General features: G+C 42.3%; 1 protein-coding gene across 1 annotated transcript in view; it reads left to right on the top strand.

The window, feature by feature from the left end:
- tmeff2a (transmembrane protein with EGF-like and two follistatin-like domains 2a) overlaps positions 1 to 24,474 on the top strand; it is a 172,633-nt gene that overhangs the window by 73,215 nt on the left and 74,944 nt on the right. Inside the window, exon 4 of the mRNA XM_055879048.1 lies at positions 6,865 to 6,891. Coding sequence (XP_055735023.1) covers positions 6,865 to 6,891 — 27 coding nt within the window. The remainder of the gene's footprint in view (positions 1 to 6,864; positions 6,892 to 24,474) is intronic.

Genomic DNA, 24,474 nt, shown 5'->3' with positions numbered 1-24,474 from the left:
AATGCTGCTGGGTTTTTCACGGTCAACAGTGTCTTGTGTGTATCAAGGATGGTCCATCAGCCAAAGGACATCCAGCCAACGGCAGACCAGTGGTTGAAATGGGTCATTGATGAAAGAGGACAAAGGAGGCTGACACGAATTGTGCAGAGAAACAGATGGGCTACAGTTAGTCAACTGACAGTCCAGTACAATATTGGTGCCCAAAAACCCATAAAAGACTTATCAACTCGTCGATTGGGGCGGCAGCCTTATAGAGTTCTATTTCTTTCAGCAAAAAAACAAGAAACTGCAGTTGCAGTGGGCTAGGGAACAAAAACACTGGACACTGGAGAATTGGAAAAACATTGCCTGGTTTGGTGAATCCCGGTTCCTGCTGTTTCACGCTGATGGAGAAAACCACATGAGTATGTTAATCTATCATGCCACATGTCAACATTGCAGGCTGCTGGTGGTGTGATGGTGTGTTTTCAAGGCACACATTGGTCCCCTTGATAAAATTGGTTAACGTTTGAATGCCACATGATATCTGAACATCATTGTCTATCAGGTGCATCCTTTCATGGCAGCAGTGTATTCATCTACCAATGGATTTTGTCTGCAGGATAATGCCCCATGCCACAAGGCTAGGATTGTCCAGGAATGGTTCCATGAACTTGACAGTGAATATAGCTCACTGCAGTGGCCAGCCCAGTCACCAGATCTCAATCCAATTGAGTATCTGTGGGATGAGATGGAACGTGCTATTCAAAGTAGAGATTCACTACCAGCCAACTTGACATAGCTGTGTGAAACATTGGAGTCAACATGGGCCTACATTCCTGTGGAATGCTTTCGGCACCTTGTAGAGTCCATGCCCCGATGAATTGAGGCTGTTCTGAGGGCAAAAGGGGTGCAACTCAAAATTAGGAAAGTTTTCCTAATGTTTTGTACATTCAGTGTAGTTGACCTGTGTGGATTTCAAAGTTGTACACATGAGTTCTTTTTAATCGAGATGAATTGATTAAGTTGCAATGTGTAATGGCATGAGTGATAGTTTTGTAGACCAAGATTGTTGATTCTTATCTTATATGCCAGCAGCATACCACCCTGCATCCAGCTGCTGGCTTGGTTCTGAAGCTACAGTAAGCAGGGTTGGTCCTGGTTGGGAGACCAGATGCTGCTGGATGTGGTGTTAGAGGGCAACTCTAATATATATATATATCCCAAGGCCCCAGGGCAGGGGTTTGGGACATTGCCCTGTGTAGGGTGCTGTCTTTCGGATAGGACATTAAACGGGTGTCCTGACTCACTGTGGTCACGAAAGATTCCATGACACTTATCGTAAGAGTAGGGGTGTTAACCACAGTGTCCTGGCTAAATTCCCAATCTGGCCCTGATACCATCACGGTCACCTAATCATCCCCACTTTACAAGTGGGTCATTCACCCCCCTCCTCTCCCCTGTAACTATTCCCCAGGTTGTTGCTTTAAATGAGAATGTGTTCTCAGTCAACTTACTTGGTAAAATACAATTTAAAAATAAGATGAATGCACAAATTGTATTTTGCTCTGGATAAAAGTGTCTGCTAAGTGACTAAAATCTTAAAATCTTAAACAGATTGAGAAACCTGTGTGTATGTGCAGAGCTGTAGCTACAGTGCTGTGAAAAAGCATTTGCCCCTTTTCTGATGTTCTTTTTTTTTGCATATTTTTGACACGGAATGTTATTAGATCTTCAACCAAAACATATATTATATAAAGGGATAGCTGAGTGAACAAATAACACAACATTTGTATAATTAATTCCATTCATTTATAAACAAAGTTATGCCCTTTTGTGAAAAAGTAATTGCCCCCTCACACTAAATAACTGCTTGTGACCCCTTTAGCTGCAATGACTGCAACCAAATGCTTCCTGTAGTTGTTGATCAGTCTCTCACCATGCTGTGGAGGAATTTTGTCACACTCGTCCATGCAGAACTACTTAAACTAATCGACATTTGTGGGTTTTTGAGCATGACCTGCTCATTTCAGGTGCTGCCACAACATATTATTGAGGTTTAGGACTGACTTTGACTAAGCCATTCCAAAACTTTACATTTGTGGTTTTTCAGCCATTCTGATGTAGACTTGCTTGTGTGTTTTGGATCATTGTCTTGCTGAATGAGCCAGCTGCGCATCAGCTTTAGGTCACAGACAGATGGCCTGACATTCTCCTTTAGAAATTTCTGATACAGAACAGAAGTCATGGTTCCTTCAATGATGGCAAGTCATCCAGGTCCTGAGGCAGCAAAGAATCCCCAAAAATTATCACACTACTACCACCACCATGCTTGACCATTGGTATTGATGTTCTTACTGTAGAATGCAGTGTTTGGTTTTCGCCAGACATAACGGGACCCATGTCATCCCAAAAATTCCCCTTTTGACTTAGAACATTCTTCCAGAAGTCTTGGAGATCATCCCGGTGCTTCCAGGTGCTTTTTTGGCAAACATGAGTCAACTTGTTGGTCATGCACAGAGGCGGAGGCAGAAATTTCCATGTGGCTGGGCCTATGTAAAAGTGACTGGGCTAACATTTTCCAGCAAAAATACACAGATATCAGTGGTGTAGTCGTGGTGCATGGAGAAGTGGGTATACTAACATTTTGACAAAATACTTCTGAATGGCCTGCCTGGCGAATTAAAGGAAAGGTGAACAATTGAATGTGGAACAGATAGGCTACTCTGAATGATCTAAAATCATGGTAATGTAAAACACATTCACCATGATATCCAGAATGAAATAATAGGCCTAGCCCTTATGGCTGATATGTTAGACTGAGGGACCAGATAAGCGCAGAGGTAAGAAAAGGAACAGATTTCCTCTGTGATCGTGCATCACATGAGAACGGGAGTTCCTACACTTTACAACAGCTGAAGGATTGGATGCTAGTCGCTGCTGAAGGCTTGGATGCTAGTCGCAGTTAGCCTAGAAGTTAACAACTATGGGACAGTAACCGAAGGCTTGCTGGTTCGAATCCCCGAGCCGACTAGGGGAAAAATCTGTCGATGTGCTCCTGTGCAAGGCACTTAACCCTAATTGCTCCTGTAAGTCGTTCTGGATAAGAGCGTCTGCTTAATGACTTAAATGTATGCTGATTCATCTCTGTATTTTTCTAGAGGAGATTTATGGGTTACGACCTGGTTTCCATATTTCTACCCTAATATTGCTATTGTTGTATAACATTTCTAGGCGGTGGTCTTTGCCACATGATTTCTGTAGGCTGAGGCAATTTTATCTGTAGGGGAAATGATGATCGCTAACGGATCGAGTCAGGGCCCTGACCTACTATAAACATAATTGGCCTCTCCCTAAAGCTCTTCTATCGAGAAGCAAAATAAAGAGGCAAGGCTAAACTGTGGAACTCATGAGACATGGGAATAAATGCACAACTCTCGTTGTGAATGTGAATGTCAGGAGTCAAAGAACAGAGCTGAGTGCAGATCTGTCTGGCGCTGAACTCTTTGATCCGCCTTTCCCAGGCTCAGCCAGCGCCTGCCAAGCTGCATTACCTCCCCGTGGTGCTGAATAATAAAGGCCTATGCTATGGTTTCACACTCACACTTTTCACACACATATTGCCAAATATTTCACGTGATTTGTGTTTGTATAGGCAACTTTTGTGCATGATTTCTCTATTGTACTACATCATGTATACAGCATATACCTCCACTACACTGCTTTTATACAGCATAAATGGGGATTAACAAGTGAGTAAACGAAATGCTCACTGAAAGAAGTGGGTATACCTGCGTATAACCTCCATTACAACACTGCCGACATATTTAAGTGTAAATTTGTGCAATGACATTGCCTCATTTAACATAACAGAGGATAAATGTGACAAACAAGGCTGAAATTATTGCCAAGTAGGCAGCGCCTGTGCGCAACTACACAACCACTTGCAACACCACCGCTGGCATACAAGCTGACTGTCTGAGACTGACAGTAAACAGACTACAGCAGTAGACAAGTGCAATGATGAAATGTGAAAAATGATGCTTTCACAAAATACGGATAATGGATCAAGTGTACAGTCCGACAGTCAAACCTCATGAAATAATCAACATATTATCAGGTCAGATCGAGGCGTGGACTCCTACCGCTTGCTGTTAAAGATGGAGAGTATTTCATCATAATGCAAAAACTCACTGAGTTCCATTTGAAAGGAGAACAGGGCTAGATTGAGAGGTGGAATAGGCCGCACTGGGCTGTGCTGGCGAACCGGGGACACCATGCGTAGGGCTGGTGCCATGTACCCCGGCCCGAGGAGACGCACTGGAGACCAGATGCGTTGAGCTGGCTTCATGGCACCTGGCTCGATGCCCACTCTAGCCCGGCCAATACGAGGCGCTGCTATGTACCACACCAGGCAATGCCTGCTCACCGGGGACACCGTGCGCCTCACGGCATAACACGGTGCCTGCCCGGTCCCTCTCCAAGGTAAGCACGGGGAGTTGGCTCAGGTCTCCTACCTGGCTTAGCCACACTCCCCGTGTTCCCCTCCCCAATACATTTTTGGGGCTGCCTCTCTGGCTTCCAGCCGCGCTTACGTGCAGCCTCCTCATACCACCGCTTTCGCTGCCTCCAGCTCAGCTTTGGGGCGGCGATACTCTCCAGCCTGTGCCCAGGGTCCCTTGCCGTCCAGAATCTCCTCCCAGTTCCAAGAGTCATGCGATCGCTGCTGCTGCTGCTTTTGCCCGTTATCACGCTGCTTGGTCCATTGTTGGTGGGTGGTTCTGTAACGATCTTCGTTGGGAGAAAGAGAGGAGGACCAAAATTCAGCGTGGTACATATCCATAATGTCTTTTAATGAGAATGAATACGACAAAATACAAAACTAACAAAGTGAAACAAAATGAAAACCGAAAACAGTCCCGAATGGTGAAAACACTGAAACGGAAAATAACCACTCACGAAACCCAGGTGGAAAAAGGCTACCTAAGTATGATTCTCAATCAGAGACAACTAACGACACCTGCCTCTGATTGAGAATCATACCAGGCCAAACGAAAAAAACAACATAGAAAAACGAACATAGATAACCAACCCAACTCACACCCTGACCACACTAAAACAAAGAAATGACAAAAGAACTAGGGTCAGAACGTGACAGCTAGCTAACATTGAACCTATTTGGTTAACTTTAGCTAGCTATGACAATCGGTTTGTATTGCTAGTTAAAGCTTGCTGTCTTTGCTTATTTGAGCTGTTTTTGCCATGATATGGACTTGGTCTTTTACTAAATAGTGCTATCTTCTGTATACCACCCCTACCTTTTCACAACCAACTGATTGGCTCAAACATTAAGAAGGAAAGACATTCCATAGATTAACTTTTAACAAGGCACACCTGTTACTTCAAATACACTCCAGGTGAATACCTCATGAAGCTGGTTGAGAGAATGCCAAGAGTGAACAAAGCTGTCATCAAGGCAAAGGGTGGCTACCTTGAAGAATCTCAACTGTAACATTTTGATTTGTTTAACACTTACTACATGATTCCATATGTGTTATTTCATAGTTTTGATGTCTTCACTATTCTTCTAAAATTTTGAAAATAATAAAAATTAAGAAACCCTGGAATGAGTAGGTGTGTTCAAACTTTTGACTGGTACTGTATGTCATACGTTTTACAGTGAAGAATAAAGATGGTTAACTAGGGGTCCTTGTTTTTGCAAAGACAGCCTAGGTTGTGATCTTTAAGGCATATTGTATCAAAACCTTTTCAACAATTTGCAGCATTCAAATTAAAATGTACATTTCTTATTGGAGTCCTAGTAGTGCCTCCCTGTTTCAGATTATTTTCTTCTGTTTGGTGCATAATAAAGACGTCCGTAGTGCGTGTGAATGTTAAATGTCTGCTTTCCCTTCTAGGCTTTTTAGCAGTGTGATCTGCTGTATCTCATGTTCAACTAGCTCTCATAGTATCAAATCAGGATTAGACGTTCATTCATGTTTCTCAAACGTCAAATTTCGAAGTTTGTGTTTAAGGTTAAGTTAAGCTGTATTCAGACATTCAACCTTCTGCACCAGAGCCAGATGCTTAAGGTTAGGCTTTAACTCTGAATGGTTAAGGTAACGGTTTAACGTTTGGAATAGGTTTAAAACAAAAATCAAAAAAAAACATTCTAGCACTGGATTCAAACATGCAACCTTTGGCACCACAGGCAGTTGCTTAGGGCCATCCACCATCCCCGTGATCCCCGTCCACAACACCATAGCAAAACTGAAACCAACTTGAAGGTTACAGCGCTCACTGTTGCCCCTAGTGGCCAGTTCCCACGTCATCTCCCGATGTCCTCATACATGGAGAGATGTCGAATACTGACCTGGCTGCTCATTATACCACTGGAGCAGCTCCAATAAGTGGCCGTCAGTATCCCTTTCAGAGGCGTATCGCTAAACAAACGAGTATGCTAGATGTCTTGGAGGAAGCTTTAGAAGGATTCGGCAGGATTCAAATGGGCATACAGAAAAATGTACCACACAAGCATATTGAGCAATGGGAAATATGAAACATGATCACATAGACATTTCTGATGTGAGTTCGGGATTGTGCGGATCGTGACGTGACCAATGCACACAGATGTATCCGCGTGCATAGTGCACACACACACACACACACATATTCATACATGCACACACATTAAAGACACTTGTACACACACACACATGCTAAGTCAGATACACAGACAGGCACACACAAAATAAAGATGTTGTTTAGCAGGAGGCCTGCTTTATCTGTTGTCGCAAAGTCCTCTCTGAAGTTGTCTTTAATTAACAAATGTGTTTGTTCTCTCTCTCTCTCTCCCTCTCTCCTTTCTTTCTTTCTCTCTCACAGATGTCGGCTCAGGCTCGGGAGATGATGGTAAGATTGCTCAACTATTTAATCTTCACTTGTTTTCATTATCCCTTGCTGTTATCTCTGTAGTCATTCTCCTTCCCTAGAAACAAGACTGATCATGACACACTACTTGGAATTGAGGTTTCAAATAACACGTCTTTCAGACTGGGGAAAAAAATACATCTTCACAAACATGCACGCATGCCCTCAGTGAACACACTGCATGGAAAATTTGACAAACACTTACACACACACACAGACATGTTTGTATTCTCTCAGACAAGCAGACACATCCTGACACACACCATGCTATTATACCCTTGAACTAAACATTCATGCCTGTATACAGCAAACCCACTCTCAGGTGCTTCGGACACACTTGTACACACCCCTGTACCAAGCTATTATACACAGTCACATAGTCTTGCCGATTCTCGGACCTCTTCCAACATACACACTCCACCCCCCCTTCCCAAAGCAATTATACGCACATACAGTCCACTTCTGAGAGCAAAGTGATTGTGCATCTTTTCCCCTGAGTGTGACAAGTGAGAGACACGAGACCATGGGTTGCATACCAAATAGCACTATATTCTCGATATAGTGCACTACCTTTTACTAGGGCACATAAGTAATGCACTATGTAAGTAATATGGTGCCATTTGGGATGCAGCCATGGTCACAGAGCCTGACGAGGGAAATGAGTATCCTCTCTGTCACCTGTCTCTCTCTTTCTCTCCATCGCCCTCTCTATCTCTTTCCCTCTCCTTTCCCCCCTCTTCACACTCCTCTTAATTCAGAAATGACTCTTCTCCTGGGGTAGCCAGATGTGTGTGTGTGTGTGCGCGCCTGTGTGTGTAGGTATTACCCCTTTCATCTAGACAAAAACAATAAAAGAGGGGTATACCTGCAAGGAAGTGGAAAGTAATGTTTGAAAGGGGGAAATAAACATTGCCTAATATTGAATGAATGATGCCTGAAATAGGTATTAGTATGTGAATGGGGTTAATTTGCACAAGCAAATGAGTGGTGGGAGTCAGAAGGGGTGTAGAGTGTGCAGACAATTGGAAAGGGGATTGTAGTATGGTGGCAGATCTGGGATAAAATTAGAAAGGAGTGGGAATCTTTGGAGCAGATGACAGGAAAGGTGTGTGTGCAAGAGATTTCATTCTTGTAGCTGTATATTCTGTATCCAGGTGTTTGTGTAGCTCATGTACTGTTGATTTGTGTGTGTATGAGTTAGTGTGTGTATGTGTGTTTGAGTGCACTAGTTCGTCCATGCTCACATGTGTGTGGTCCTGTGTGTATGTGTGTTTGTCCATGCAAGTGTGTTCATTAATGCATGCGTCGTGCTGGAATAATCAGTATCCCAGAGTCATATATGAGAAACATATTACAATCTTCCCATGGACCTGCAAATGAGAGATGGACAGAGAGAAGCAGACATTAATAACAGAGTGGAAGGTTAACCAGAGAAATAGGACGGAAATTACCAGAGAGATGAGGAAGAGAAATTAAGGGAGAAGCAGGAGGCAGAGAGTGATAACAGAAGTAGAGCGATAGAGATGGGAGGATTGACAAAGATAAGGAGGAGGAGGAAGCGCTAGATGGAGAGATAGTAGAAAGGAGAGGATGGCAGGAATAAGAGATGGAGGTGGAGAAAAGATGTCAGTTTATGGGGTAAAGAGAAGGTTAAAGACAGAGTTATAGAAGTGGGGTTAGGGTAGTACAGAAGTGCTAGCACAAGAAAAGCCACCAATAAAAAATTGGGATGCACAATATATCGGTGAACATATCGGAATCAGCCGATATTAGCTAAAAATGTTAACTTCGGTATCGGCCCGTTGTCTATTTTAACACCGATGTGCCAAACCAATGTCAAAGCTGATGTTTCATACCTATAAAACATAGGTACATGACGTAATGACGCCACGTAAAATTCTGCGCTACACGTGCAACACAGCATTCCTAACCTAGCCCACAATGTCTGCAGTGTGGATCGAGCAGTCAACAGGTTTGAAAGAGTCAACATTTGAAAACAGTCAACATTTGACAGTCAACATTTGAAAGAGTAATACAATTTCAGCGAGACAACTCAAAGGTGAAATCCATTAATGCCAAGATAATGGAATTCATTGCCCTTGACAATCAACCATTCTCTGTCGTGGGTGATGTTGGCTTTCGCCGACTGGTCGAGCACTGGTACACATGTTGCCCTACCGGAGTTACACAGTAATAGCGTCACTGCTATTAGCTTCACAACATGCATACATACTATGGAACGCCGTTTGGATCTTTGCGTGTCAAAAAAGATACAGTAGCACTGTCAAAGCTGTACAAAAAAGTCAGCAAACAAGCAAACACCGGCAACGAACGATGTGTTTACAATACCGCGTTGGTAATAAAGCATAATTTATTCGACCGCAACTTCTGGGGTGGCTAGCTTTATCTTGGTACCTAGCTAGCACCAATACAACCAGCATGAAAACAATGACCAGTAGAAACTGCAGTCATTTTCATTATTCTTAGCAATGATTTAGGAATCCTTGTGAGTATCATCTAGGTTGACACTTGTTGTTCACCTAGTGAAACTGAGCTTCAGTTCATGAAAATAAATAGCTAGCCAGCTACTTAACCCTTAACCCAGTTGCCCAAAGCTAACGTTATAAGCAGCCAGCTAGCTAGGTTATGTGTTGTGTTGTGAACCTAGCCACAATAAGGATTAGGCACAGTAGTGGAATTTGCGGTTTGCCTTCAAAATAAAAGTACCTCTTTTGAAAGTCATGCAGAAGGTTACAATTGGTGGAATCATGCCATATTTAGACTAGATAATGTTAAATAAGGTTGGAATGTGAAGCAATGAAATAAGGTATCAGTCTACTCGGTGACACCCACAGAACACAACTGTGAAGAGTATACGGAAATATTTGCGTTGTGGCTCTTTTCGCGGGACTGTGACTGTGTGAAATCACCTCCCCAGTCAGCCTATTGTGTGTATTGACATTCATACGTTGCACTGTACAGCTTTACCTAAGGATTGGGGATCAATGAAAGGGGGTATCAGTCTACTCAATACCCAATATATGTATTCCCAACGTCCTCCTCAGAGTTATCAGACTCCAAAACATCCACACAGTATTGTTTTTCCTCAAGAATAGTGTTCGATACACATATGTTGACAATACATGTGGCTCAATTCATGGTCGTTTCAGAGTCCCGCAATAAGAGCTACGACAGTAATGTTCTCTGGGTGTCACTGAGTAGACTGATGCCCCATGTCATTGATCCTCAATCCATAGGTAAGGCTGTACAGTGAAATAATTATGCACCAAATGCAATTCTAAAGTATAATACATTTTTGTCAAATTAACAAATGATTGTCTTTTGTTTATTTTATATAACAACATTCCAACCTCGTTTAGCAAGAGCTATTCAATTATGGCTTATTCTACTATTTGTATTCATTTGCATCACTGTCAATGACACTTTTATTTTGAAGGCTAACAGCAAAGTCCACTATTGTGGCTAATCAATAGGGCAGGTTGAGGACAGGCAGGGGTTCGTGATCAGGTCAGAGTCAGGCAGGTACAGCACGGCAGGCAGGCTGGGGATCAGGGCAGGCAGAATAGTCAGAACCTGGAAAACTAGGACACAAAACTTGAGCAAAAGGAAGATGGGAAAGCACGCTGGTAAGACCTGACAAGACAACCGTAGAAAACAGGTATATATACACAGGAGATAATGGGAAGATGGGCGACACCTGGAGGGGGGTGGAGACAAGCACAAAGACAGTTGAAACAGATCAGGGTGTGACAAACACATGATTAAAAGGCCAGTCAAAATTGCAAACAACCATAAATACATAAATTTATTTTGACATCCTAGAAAGTGGTACTATTCACTGCACTTTCCCCTAACCAAAAAAATCTACCGTATTTATTTCACATTTCAACCGTAAAAAAATATCAATACACCTGATCAACAGTAGGGGGCGCAAGGGGCAGCAGAGTGGTTTATCTTACTTTGACAACCTTGTCCAGTTAAAAACCTTTGCTTGCTTTTAAATCTATTTCCACTTTTTCTTTGCTTTATGTCCAAGGGAAGGCTATTCAAATGCCGATATCGAAAAATGTGCTCCTCGCTGTACTGTTTCAAAGACATAACACTAGCTCTGGCATTGTAACTGTGCTGGTTATAGACCATATCAATGTTGTTTTTCATATAACCTGGGGCACGATCATTTAAGGTGTCAAACATATGATGGAGTTTAAGTTGGTCCACTCTGGAGTCCAAAGGCAACAAGCCCACCTCCGGGAACTCCTGTACCTCTATGTGGGTCCTAGGAGGGACGTTCAACATATACCTGATAACATTTAGCATGAACCCCGTTCTCTTTTTCAGATGTTTTGATAGTCCAATATACCAAGCAGAGACAAGCAATTTCATAACTTTGATGCTATTAAACTATTTCATGATAATTTGTTTGCTGCTAAAATCCTTTCTAAAATGTCAATCAGGTCTCCCGAAATTGATTGATCAGAAAGGGACACACCAAGATAAGTTAAACGTGTCTTAGATTCAATCTCCGTGCCTGCACAGTATATTGTCAGCCCTAAGCAATCTTGGGTTTTGGTCCAAACAAAATCGATTCAGTTTTTCCCAAATGAGGCGACATTTGTTGCCAGTCAACCAATTTCTAACAGAATGCAATTCTTTACTCAGGGTGTCCTCTTAGTAAGCTGTATCCTTCCCTGATACCAGTAAGGCTGAGTCATCAGCATATAGCATAAGTTTGCACTTTACTGTATCTTGTAATGGCTTTCTTCTGTGGACGAAGGATCGGACCAAAGCGCAGCGTGGTTAATGTTCAACATGTTTAATAAAGACGATAACCGTGAACACTACAAAATACAAAAATAACAAATGTGAAAAACCGAAACAGTCCCATCTGGTGCATAGACACAAAGACAGAAGACAACCACCCACAAAACCCAACACAAAACAGGCTACCTAAATATGGTTCCCAATCAGAGACAATGACTAACACCTGCCTCTGATTGAGAACCATATCAGGCCAAACATAGAAACGTAAAAACTAGACACACAACATAGAATGCCCACTCAGCTCACGTCCTGACCAACACTAAAACAAAAAAAAACACAAAAGAACTATGGTCAGAACGTGACATATCTGGCATATCATTGACCTATATAAGAACTACGAGAGGCCCTAAAATGTATCCCTGCGGTACTACACAGGATATTTCTTTGGACTCTGACAGAACATCCCCAACATCACATACTTGTGTTCTGTTGGACAGATAAGATCTAAACCAATTCACTGCTACATCATTTAGACCCATGCGTTTCAGTTTCCTCAGGGAATATCATGGTCCACAGTGTCAAAGGCTTTATCCAAATCTAACATGACCATACCTGTATAGTTCCCCTTCTCACTTTCCTGCTTAATGTGGTCAAAAAAGGTACAGAAGGCAAGTATCAGTGGCATGAGCTGTTCTAAAGCCAGATTGGACTTCATAAAACATGTTTGTGCTCGAGAAGGTATCCCTCAACTTGATTAAAAACGAATTTCTCAACAATTTTGGACACAGGCCAGTAGTTTCCTAAATTTGTTTTAATGCTGTGCTTGTGGAGCAGAACCTCTCTGGCTGTTTTGAGAGCATTGGGGAATTTACCACTATTAATAGAAAGTTTTACAATATCCGTTATCATTTTAGCAGTGACGCAATCACTATTCTTTATGAATCTTGCAGGAGGGTTCCAACCCAGCTGCTTTGTTTGTGCCCTTAAGCATACCAGATTGGAAACTTTGTTCTCTGTTACCATGCACAGCTCATAACAAATCGTTTGTGATACCGTTGCTATTGTAACGTCTGCTTCAAACGCATAGATCCCCAGAACGCAGCTCACTTTCCAGCTCACACGCTCAAACACATAGATCCCCTGAACGCAGCTCACGCTCCAGATCCCAATCACCCGATTTCTGATCACCTGATCACACACCTGTATGTCATTTACACACTCTATTTAGTTCAGTTCTTGGCACCCCATTATTGTGAGGTATTGTTTGTTTTGATACACATTTCTATTCAGCGCACTGTTTTCTTCTCCCCATATTAGTCCACCCGTGTATCGTCGTTTTTAGCCATCCACACTAACGATGCCTTTTTCCCCTATTCCCTGCCTGTACTTTTGCTGCCTATCAGATTTCCTGTCATCAACCTCTTGCCTGATCTCCCGGACTACGTCATTATCCTTTTCCCTGCCTGTACTGTTACCTTTTTGGACCCCCTGTGTTTGACCTTCTGCCTGCCCCTGGACCCAACTACCTGCCTCCTCCTGTGGTCCTTTACAGTTAAACACCTGCTGCGCCGTGCGTTTGAAACCAGCTCTGTCTCCCATTGTATTCATTACAGCTGTGGTAAAAGTTGTTAATGAAAGAGTGGCCATAGTTTCCAGAGCAGGTCTGTAACTTCTTAACCAGAGATGAGGCTATAGTGGTAAAAAATGTGTTAAAGTAACCTTTGTCTGGTCATAGCATAAAACTTCATCAATATCCAGGCCAATACTACATGATTTGACCCTTTGGAGAGTTTTTGAGCCAATGTCCTTTAATATTTTCCACAGTTTGAGGCTGATGTAAATTGTCAGTAACAGCGTCTATGTAATGTTGGGATTTGACCTTTAATATAACCATCATAATCTTGTTGTAGATTTGTCCATTTGAATTTGGCCAGGTAGCGATCTCTTTTCCTTCTGAGTCCTGAGATCTCGGAAGTGAACCATTTCCCTAACCGCTGTATGATTCAAATTTGTTTCATCGGAGCCATTGAGTCGAGTGCAGACAGTAGCATATGTTTAAAAATATACACTACGTTTTTAAACAGCATACATTTCATACAAGCCAAATATTACTTTGAGACTTAACAGCTTCATCATATGTAACTCGTTTCAGGAAACTAGGATTTTTTGGCAGAAATGCCTACTGGAACATGTGAACTTTCATGTGCCTTAATAACAAACGTGTATACCATCTGTAAGTATGAATATAATTGTTAAATTAAGAGCTTAGTTGGTTTATCCATGAAAAAGGAAAAGCAACCTTCCCGCTAGCCATGATTGGCTGAGATAATGAGTGGGCTGGACATGCCAAAACATGAGTTCGGATTGGTCTGGCATGTAGCTCACTTCTGTCCCTAACATGAGTCTGTCAGTATGTGTAGTTAATCCTTTCTAACACAGCTTTTTGAAAGATATCACATAGTAGAACTTCGTAAGTGTTGCTCTCCACTTTCTGGAGGACTGAGTTTTGAAATCGGTGGAATTAGAATATGATAGCTAGGGAGATGGAGACATTTCTGGCTTTTGATTGCAAATATTCAGACAGAGTCAAAAAGAGAACACACAGAAGGCTGTTGTATAAAACATCTGTCTCTGGATTACATCATCAAACTAAGGGCAACCATGGCATCCATGACAGAGGGAGAAGTGTCCATCCATGTATACAGGTAACATAGTCTAGCTAGCTACATTTTCAGATATTACACATTTCTAATTTTGTTAGAAACTTGTTTTCATTTCAAGTTAAAACGTACTGTTAGCTAGCTAGCTAACGTTAACTGGCTGGCTCACTAGCTAACATTACGTGTATGATCTGTGTAGTAATAATATTCGCGTCTCAGAGCCATTTGTATTGCTAGTTATAGCCTAATGTTAGCTGGCTAACATTGAACCTGGTTGGTTAGCTACCTGCAGATTCATACAGGGTAGTAGCGTTATGACTCCTCTGCAAAAAACGATTTCAATAGAATTTTTATGATGTCACAGCAACAATTGTCGATAGACGTCGCTGGTAAATTTGAAATGGCTATCTACTCCGATTTCAGAGCACTCTCTTCTGAGTGTGCCAGAGCACAGAATAACTGACGAATTTACGAACGCTCAACACCTGTTTTAATATGGCCAGTGTCAGTAAACGTTGGCAAAAAAAAACGAGATTAAATTGTTGCCAGCAGCACAGTTGAAGTCACCAACGCTCTGGATAACATAAAAACAGCCTAACCAGCTCTGCTAGAGTGACTAAAATGGTCAGAGTGAGCTGTTCTCTCATTTGTGTCTGGAAGTAGTTAGCAAGCTTGCCAACGTTAACCAGTTAGCTTGCGTGCTTGACTGTTGTTAGGTCAGAATGCTTTGGATCAAGCCAACTCCTTGTCCAAAGCATCCAGTGTGAGCTCTGAACGCTCCGAGACCGAAACGCTCTGAATTTACGAACAAACAATCTGACAACGAGTTTACGAACGCCCAGAGCACACTCTGGCACTCCTGATTTAAATTCATGAACACACTTGTAGTATAAACCAGCCTTAAGTCTTGAAGTCTTTGATTGTTTAGTACATAGCCTCACATGTGACTCCTTAGCCCTTGTGTGGGGTTTGTGTCTGTGGGACCCATTTTCAATGTTTACTAAAAGAGAAATTATCAAATTCTTTAAGACTCATTGGCCTTTGCTAATTTTCTGTGAAGAGCATGTAAATAACACAATTTAATTGAGTGCACACTGTGCACCCCCTACACATTTATATTACATATGCTGTGTTGGGGTCCTCTGGACCCGAGGGTAGGAAAAGTGTGTGTGGGTGAAAACAAGTTAAAATGAAACAAAAATGTTTGCTGTGTGCCTTCACTCTGTCTTTCTCCTCCCTGGGCTTGCTGTTTTAAGCTAGCTGTAATCAGGTCAGTGTGGGACAAGTGGGTGGACCGCCTTCCCCTGTTTTAAAACCCTGGGCCCAACGTCACTGTTGATGAGCAGCTCATGCCATTTAGGTGCCGCTGCCCTTTCAGGCAATACACACCATCTAAACGGCGTCCCCGCAAAATATGGAATCAAGATCTATGCTGCCTGTGATGCTGCTTCATCATATGTGTGGAACTTACAAGTGTTACAGGGACGCCAGATGGAGCCCCTGAGAAGAACCAAGGGATGCAGGTTGTCCTGGATGTGACACAGGTACTCCGTCGCCACAACATCACATGCGATTAACTTTTTTACTTCGCACAAGCTGGGACAGGAGCTCCTCAAGAGGAAGCTGACGATGGTAGGAGCAGTACGAAAAAACAAGCCAGAGCTCCCACCTCAGCTGTTGAATACACGGAACATGCCTATCAATTTCTCTAAGTTTGTGTTCACGGCCGACCTGTCCCTAGTGTCCTACGTGCCAAAGAAAGGCAAATGTGGTACTCATGTGTACGCTACATAGCGCTGGGAGAATCTGTGGCCAGGAACATCAAAAATCATAATGGATTACAATTCCACAAAAGGAGGAGTGGACAATATAGACAAGCTGGTGACTGGCTACAGCTGCAAAAGAAGAACCCTACGCTGGCCACTTTTGATATTCTTCAACATCTTGGACATCTCCGCAAACTCATGTGGGTGGCGTTGAACCCAGATTGGAACAGAGGGACACTCCAGAGGAGACGGCTCTTTCTCTTGGAGCTGGTAAAGGCATTGGGAAGACTTCAAATCCAGAAGAAGCAACATATCCGAAGGACCCCAGCATCTGCAGCCAGCGTGAGGAGATTTCAGGAGGAGAATACTGGACTCTCCTATCTTGGCCTGCTGTAACTATATATCTGAGTGAGATTTTAGTAAATTTCCAGAACTAAGTGTTTTCATCATTCTAGATTGCTGCAGCTAGCAACAAGAAGAAGCGATGTGTGTGGACCCAAGAAGGACAGGAAGACAGTACACATGCATCACGTGCAAGAAATACATTTGCAACCCACACACAGTAAAACTCTGTCCCTCGTGGGATGTAGACCAGCCTTAATTTGTCTTCAATAGGGCTCATTTCTAATTTCCATAAAATACTATATGTAAAATTTGTCCATCCAATTTGTTCAAAGCAATAAACATCAATAGTGATAAACCTTGTTTAATGTATATTTGTTCAAGATAAACATGATGTATTCCGCCCATGTCTTGATTAAAACATTTTATTAAAAAATGATAAGTAGCGCTTTTATTGATAAATGTGATCTAGCAGAGGTAAATGGCAAATATTAACCATGTATGCTGTCTATATTGTTTGTAAATAATATGTCAACATCGAAGTAGTAACTATTTTTACATAAATTGCTATAGCTGTATTGTTTTAAAAACCCAATAATGTTGTGGGTCCATCAGACCCGCAAAGATTTGGTGGATAACAAAAAGATGAACACGACACAAGGGTTAATGAGATGGGTGGGGCTAAAGCTTAAGAGGGTGTGAATGGTGAATGGGTGTAGACAAAGAAGAGCTCTCCAGTAGGTACCAAAACATTCAAGGACCATTTTCTCAAAATTGAGGTTACAAATGTATCAACTTTTAAAGCAGAATTACTTTCCCATTGTTCCTCAACTGCAGTGTATGATATACCATTTTCTAGCTTTGAGCCTCTGAGCTTCTACTTTAATCCAATGTAGTAATAAAAAAAAACATTTTGCTACATAAGCCCGACTCAAGCCGGTCGGTCTGATATGACAAGGTTTGATATCTCTCTTGTTTATGTGAACAACCAAATCAAAAATGTCTCAAGCCATCGCTTTTGACTTCTTCCTTACGGTCTTACCACAGTCTTACCACATGGACACACACACTCATTTATCTATAAGCCCTGTGGGCATATAAGGATATGGGGACTTGATGGACAGCTCCTTCGAAGCAGGAAACGCTTTAAGAGATACAGTATACTGTGAGCGTAAGTGCACATTCAATACATTTCATTGTTATTATTTCTTATAAACAGGACATATTGTATTGTGTGTGTGTTCAAATCTCCTTATCTATATCTCTGGACCTACCAGACCACCATAAACCGCTTAACTCGGAAATGTATCTTAGGCCATTAAAAGACATTTGATTTTAATTGGGGGCTGCCCAGGACTATCTGTCCAGACCAAAAAGTCAGTCTAGATGAAGAGGAGACAGATTAAAGAATGTTTTTTAAGCCTTGAGACAGTTGAGATGTGAATTGTGTATGTGTGCCATTCAGAGGGTGAATGGGCAAGACAAAATATTTAAGTGCATTTGAAGGGGTATGGTATTAGGTGCCAGGCGCACCGGTTTGTGATAAGAACTGCAACGCTGCTGGGTTTTTCATGCTCAACAGTGTTCCGCATGTATCAAGAATGTTCCACCACCCAAAGGACACCAAGCCAACTTGACACAACTGTGGGAAGAATTGGAGTCAACATGGGCCAGCATACGCTTTCGACACCTTGTGGAGTCCATGCCCCGACGAATTGAAGCTGTTCTTAGGGCAAAAAAAGGGGGTGGGGGTGGTACAACTAAATATTAGGAAGGTGTTCTTAATGTTTGGTATACTCAGTGTATGTGATGGCAGTTTGCAAAACAAATGCCGACCCGATTGATAAAAATGATCATCAAATCATTCTGCTAGGTAGGTCTAACTTGCAGTCAACATTTATTTGGAAAGCCTTAGAAAATGTAATTCAAACAGTGCATGATGGCTGAATTGTGTATCGCAAATATTTAACCCAGATTTCATACCAAACTTTTTAAATACCTGGTTTGCATACCCATTGTTACCTTAGCATTCACTGGTAGATATCATAAGTTGAACCGTCTTTCCTACTACCCTACCGCTGCCGTTATTAGCATTTATTTGGGTTGCAATTTCTGAGGCTCGTAACTTATTCTCTGCAGCAGAGCCAGTTTCATCATACCGCTTGAAGGTTTTTGCGACTGCACTTGAAGAAACTTCAAAGTTCTTGACATTTTCTGGATTGACTGACCTTCATGTCTTTTAAAGTAATAACGGACTGTCATTTCTCTTCGCTTATTTGAGCTGTTCTTGCCATAATATTGACTTGGTCTTTTACCAAATAGGGCTTTCTTCTGTATATCACCCCTACCTTGTCACAACACAACAGATTGGCTCAAACGCATTAGGTAGGAAAGAAATTCCACAAATGAACTTTTAACAAGGCACACCTGTTTATTGAAATGCATTCCAGGTGACTACTGAATGCCAAGAGTGTGCAAAGCTGTCATCAAGGCAAAGGGTGGCTACTTTGAAGAATCTCTAACACTTTTTTGATTTCTACATGATTCCATATGTGCTATTTTGTAATTTTGATGTCTTCACTATTATTTTACAATGTAGAAAATAGTTGAAATGAAGAAAAGCCCTGGAATGAGTAGGTGTCCAAACTTTTGACTGGAACAGTATACTTTTATTTATATATATATATTTCTTTATTATTTTCCCCTAACCACGACTGAGACCTATTATTTGTTTTACTATGATATGTAGACTTTACCCAGTTCATTAGTTTAGTCTGCTAATTGGAGTAAACTAATGGACAACAACACATAGAGTTCTGCTTCCAGTTTATACATAAACAATTTACAATTCACAGACACTTTTTTTACAATAGTTTTCTTTAGTTTGTTTTTAATCCCATCCTTCAGCTTTCCTCAACCTCTCCCATCTATATCTGAAGAACATCCAGTATTGATTTCTATTTGCCATATATTTTTAACTGTGCTGTTTCAGAAAAGTTCTGAACCTATATCCATTTTACAGACCCACAGTGGCGACCTGTCATTCAGGGCAGGAGGGGCATGATCCCCACACTTGTAGCTTACCTGTTTTGCATAATATTTTGGCATTAATATGTGTCACATATTAGTTTGCAAACAATGTAAACAATATTTTTTGCATTCTTGGTTAAGGCAGCTCCAAAATGCAGGTGTTTCAGCCTAGCTGAGTGCTTTCTGTGGTAGTCGGGCAGCCAGTGGAAAAAAAGAGCGTAGGTGTTAGTAATATTCTCTAGTTGCGCCATAATTAGCTCAGTGTTCTGTCACTCATGGGGACAGTCTGACATGGATGATTGACTGGCACAGAGGGTTTCCAAAACCTCCCAATGGAGAGTGGGCATCCCTGTATGTCGAGCCATGCAACATAATACATTTTTTTGTATTATTTTTTTAATGGATTTAACCTTTTTAACTAGGAATGTCAATTAAGAACAAATTCTTATTTGCAATGACGGCCTACCACGACCAAACCCTAACCCGGACGACGCTGGGCCAATTGTGGACCGCCCTATGGGACTCCCAATCACGGCCCGGGTGTGATACAGCCTGGAATCGAACCGAGGTCTGTAGTGACGCCTCTAGCACTGAGATGCAGTGCCTTTAACCACTGCACCTAATTATCAGTATTAATGGACAGCATTCTCCATGTCTCTCTTTTCCTCTCTCTTCTCTCTAATTCTTCTTCTCCTTCAGCCTTTGTAAGAGTCAGTAGCTTAGTGAAATTATTGTGTAACATAATATGTGTAATTTGTTTTATGGCTTATAGCCTGTAGTAGGCCAAACGTTATGCTATGCGTGTCTATACTGTGTGTGTGTGTGTGTGTGTGTGTGTGTTTGTGTTTATGTGCACGTGCGTGTTTGTGTATAAAGTGTATGTGTGAGTCGACTAATCCATGCATAAAGATTGCACTTAAGTTAATTGAAATACCATATCTGAACTGAAGGTGATTAATCAAATTATAATTCTGAAACCACAGCGATATGGATTTGCTTCCACTCCATTAATTTGAATTAAGTGTGAGATTCCGGTACGGCCCAATTGTGAATTCAATTTTGATTGATCTCCCATAGTCAATACATACTGTAGCGACACACAATAAGCTTAGCAAGTTACTCCCTGCCTGTTATTCCCTCCCTGTTAACAAGATCACACTCACACGTCATATAACAGACTATGCACTGACTCAAAAACGCAATTCATGACATTCCTTTTTGTCAACATAGGGTGCAAATTTATCCATATTTGTAAACTGCCTTTTTAAATTTTTTTATTATTTCACCTATTTCATTTAACCAGGTAGGCTAGTTGAGAACAAGTTCTCATTAACAACTGCGACCTGGCCAAGAATAAAGCAAAGCAGTTTGACACATACAACAACACGGAGTTACACATGGAATAAACAAACATACAGTCAATAATACAGTAGAAAAAAGTATATATACAGTGTGTGCTAATGAGGTAAGATAAGGGAGTTAAGGCAATAAATAGGCCATAGTGGCAAAGTAATTACAATACACCAATTAAACACTGGAGTGATTGATGTGCAGAAGATGAATGTGCAAGTAGAGATACTGGGGTGCAAAGGAGCAAGATAAATAAAAAATACAGTATGGGGATGAGGTAGTTGGATGGGCTATATTACAGATGGGCCATGTACAGGTGTAGTGATATGTGAGCTGCTCTGACATCTGGTGCTTAAAGCTAGTGAGGGAGATATGAGTCTCCAACTTCAGTGATTTTTGCAGTTCGTTCCAGTTATTGGCAGCAGAGAACTGGAAGGAAAGGCGGCCAAAGCAGGAATTGGCTTTGGGGGGGGGACTAGTGAGATATACCTGCTGGAGCGCGTGCTACAGGTGGGTGCTGCTATGGTGACCAGTGAGCTGAGATAAGGCGAGGATTTACCTAGCAGAGACTTGTAGATGACCTGGAGCCAGTGGGTTTGGCGACGAGTATGAAGCGAAGGCCAGCTAACGAGAGAGTACAGGTAGCAATGGTGGGTAGTATATGGGGCTTTGGAGACAAAACAGATGGCACTCTTATAGACTGCATCCAATTTATTGAGTAGAGTGTTGGAGGCTATTTTGTAAATGACATCGCCGAAGTCGAGGATCGGTAGGATTTTACGAGGGTATGTTCGGCAGCATGAGTGAAGGATCCTTTGTTGCGAAATAGGAAGCTGATTCTAGATTTAATTTTGGATTGGAGTGTAACGGTGTTCCTCCTCCTCTTCATCCGTAGAGGAGGAGCATGGATTGAACCAAGGCGCAGCGTTTTGAAATGACATAATTTTAATTAAACAAGACGGGAAAAACACGAAACGAAACCACTTGAAATAATTAACAAAATAACAAAACGAATGTAGACAGACCTGGACGACGAACTTACATGAAACATGAAGAACGCGATAACAGGAAAACTGACTACACAAAAACCGAACGAACAAACATACCGAGAACAGTCCCGTGTGGCGTAACATACAGACACTGACACAGGAGACAACCACCCACAACGAACACTGTGAAACAACCTACCTAAATATGATTCTCAATTAGAGGAAACGCCAAACACCTGCCTCTAATTGAGAGCCATACCAGGCAACCCTAAACCAACATAGAAACAGAAAACATAGAATGCCCACCCAAACTCACGTCCTGACCAACTAACACATACAACAAATTAACAGAAATAGGTCAGGAACGTGACATGGAGATGCTTAATGTGAGTCTGGAAGGAGAGTTTACAGTCTAACCAGACACCTAGGTATTTGTAGTTGTCCACATATTCTAAGTCAGAACCGTCCAGAGTAGTGATGCTGGATGGGCGGGCAGGTGCGGGCAGCGATTGGTTGAAGAACATGCATTTAGTTTTACTTGCATTTAAGAGCAGTTGGAGGCAACGAAATGAGAGTTGTATGGCATTGAAGCTCGTCTGCACGTTAGTTAACACAGTGTCCAAAGAAGGGCCGGAAGTATACAGAATGGTGTCGTCTGCGTAGAGGTGGATCAGAGAATCACCAGCAGCAAGAATGACATCATTGATGTATACAGAGAAGAGTCGGCCCGAGAATTGAACCCTGTGGCACCCCAATAGAGACTGCCAGAGGTCCAGACACCAGGCCCTCCGATTTGACACACTGAATTCAATGAGAGAAGTAGTTGGTGAACCAGGCAAGGCAGTCATTTGAGAAACCAAGGCTGTTTAGTCTGCCGATAAGAATGTGGTGATTGACAGAGTCGAAAGCCTTGGCCAGGTTGATGAATACGGCTGCACAGTAATGTCTCTTATCGATGGCGGTTATGATGTCGTTTCGGACCTTGAGCATGGCTGAGGTGCACCCATGACCAGCTCGGAAACCAGATTGCATTACTGAGAAGGTACGGTAGGATTCAAAATGGTCAGTAATCTGTTTGATAACTTGGCTTTCGAAGACCTTAGAAGGCAGGGTAGGATAGATATAGATCTGTAGCAGTTTGGGTCTAGAGTGTCACCCCCTTTGAAGAGGGGGATGATCGCGGCAGCTTTCAAATCTTTGCGAATTTTAGACGATACAAAAGAGAGGTTGAACAGGCTAGTATTAGGGGTTGCAACAATTTCGGCAGATAGTTTTAAAAAGAGAGGGTCCAGATTGTCTAGCCCGGCTGATTTGTAGGGGTCCAGATTTTGCAGCTCTTTCAGAACGTCAGCTATCTGGATTTGGGTGAACGAGAAATGTGGGTTGCTTGGGCGAGTTGCTGTGGGGGGGTGCCGTGCAGTTGACCGGGGTAGGGGTAGCCAGGTGGAAAACATGTCCAGCCGTAGAAAAATGCTTAATGAAATTATAAATTATAGTGGATTTATTGGTAGTGACAGTGTTTCCTAGCCTCAGTGCAGTGGGCAGCTGGGAGGAGGTGCTCTTATTCTCCATGGACTTTACAGTGTCCCAGAACTTTTTTGAGTTTGTGCTACGGGATGCAAATTTCTGTTTGAAAAAGCTAGGCTTAGCTTTCCTAACTGCCTGCGTATATTTGTTCCTAACTTCCCTGAAAAGTTCCTAACTTCCCTGGAGCATGCTTATTTACGGTGGCGTGGAAGGCACTTTTAGGGAATAACCAGGTGCCCTCAACTCCAGGATACCCGGCCAGGTCGATTAGAAAGGCCTGCTCGCTGCAGTGTTTTAGAGAGCGTTTGACAGTGATGAGGGGTGGTCGTTTGACCACAGACCCATTACGGATGCAGGCAATGAGGCAGTGATCGCTGAGATCTTGGTTGAAAACAGCACAGGTGTATTTGGAGGGCAAGCTGGTTAGGATGATATCTATGAAGGTGCCCGTGTTTACGGATTTTGGGGTTGTACCTGGTAGGTTCATTTATAATTTGTGTGAGATTGAGGGCATCAAGCTTAGATTGTAGGATGGCCGGGGTGTCCCTGTATGTCCCAGTTTAGGTCACCTATCAGCACGAGCTCTGAAGATAGATGGGGGGCAATCAATTCACATATGGTGTCCAGGGCACAGCTTGGAGCAGAGGGTGGTCAATAGCAAGCGGCAACGGTGAGAAACTTGTTCCTGGAAAGGTGGATTTTTAAAAGTAAAAGCTCAAATTGTTTGGGTACAGACCAGGATAGTAAGACAGAACTCTGGAGGTTATCTCTGCAGTAGATTGCAACTCCGCCCCCTTTGGCAGTTCTATCTTGGCGGGAAATTTTATAGTTAGGGATGGAAATTTCTGGGTTTTTGGTGGTCTTCCTAAGCCAGGATTCAGACAAGGCTAAGACATCCGGGTGTGCAGAGTGTGCTAAAGCAGTGAATAAAACAAACTTAGGGAGGAGGCTTCTAATGTTAACATGCATGAAACCAAGGCTCTTACGGTTACAGAAGTCAACAAATGAGAGCACCTGGGGAATAGAAGTGGTGCTAGGCACTGCAGGTCCTGGATAAACCTCTACATCACCAGAAGAACAGAGGAAGAGGAGGATAAGGGTATGGCTAAAGGCTATAAG

Source organism: Salvelinus fontinalis, chromosome 23, assembly GCF_029448725.1.
Source record: "Salvelinus fontinalis isolate EN_2023a chromosome 23, ASM2944872v1, whole genome shotgun sequence".
Taxonomy (NCBI): domain Eukaryota; kingdom Metazoa; phylum Chordata; class Actinopteri; order Salmoniformes; family Salmonidae; genus Salvelinus; species Salvelinus fontinalis.
This window is presented reverse-complemented; position numbering and strand designations above follow the sequence as displayed.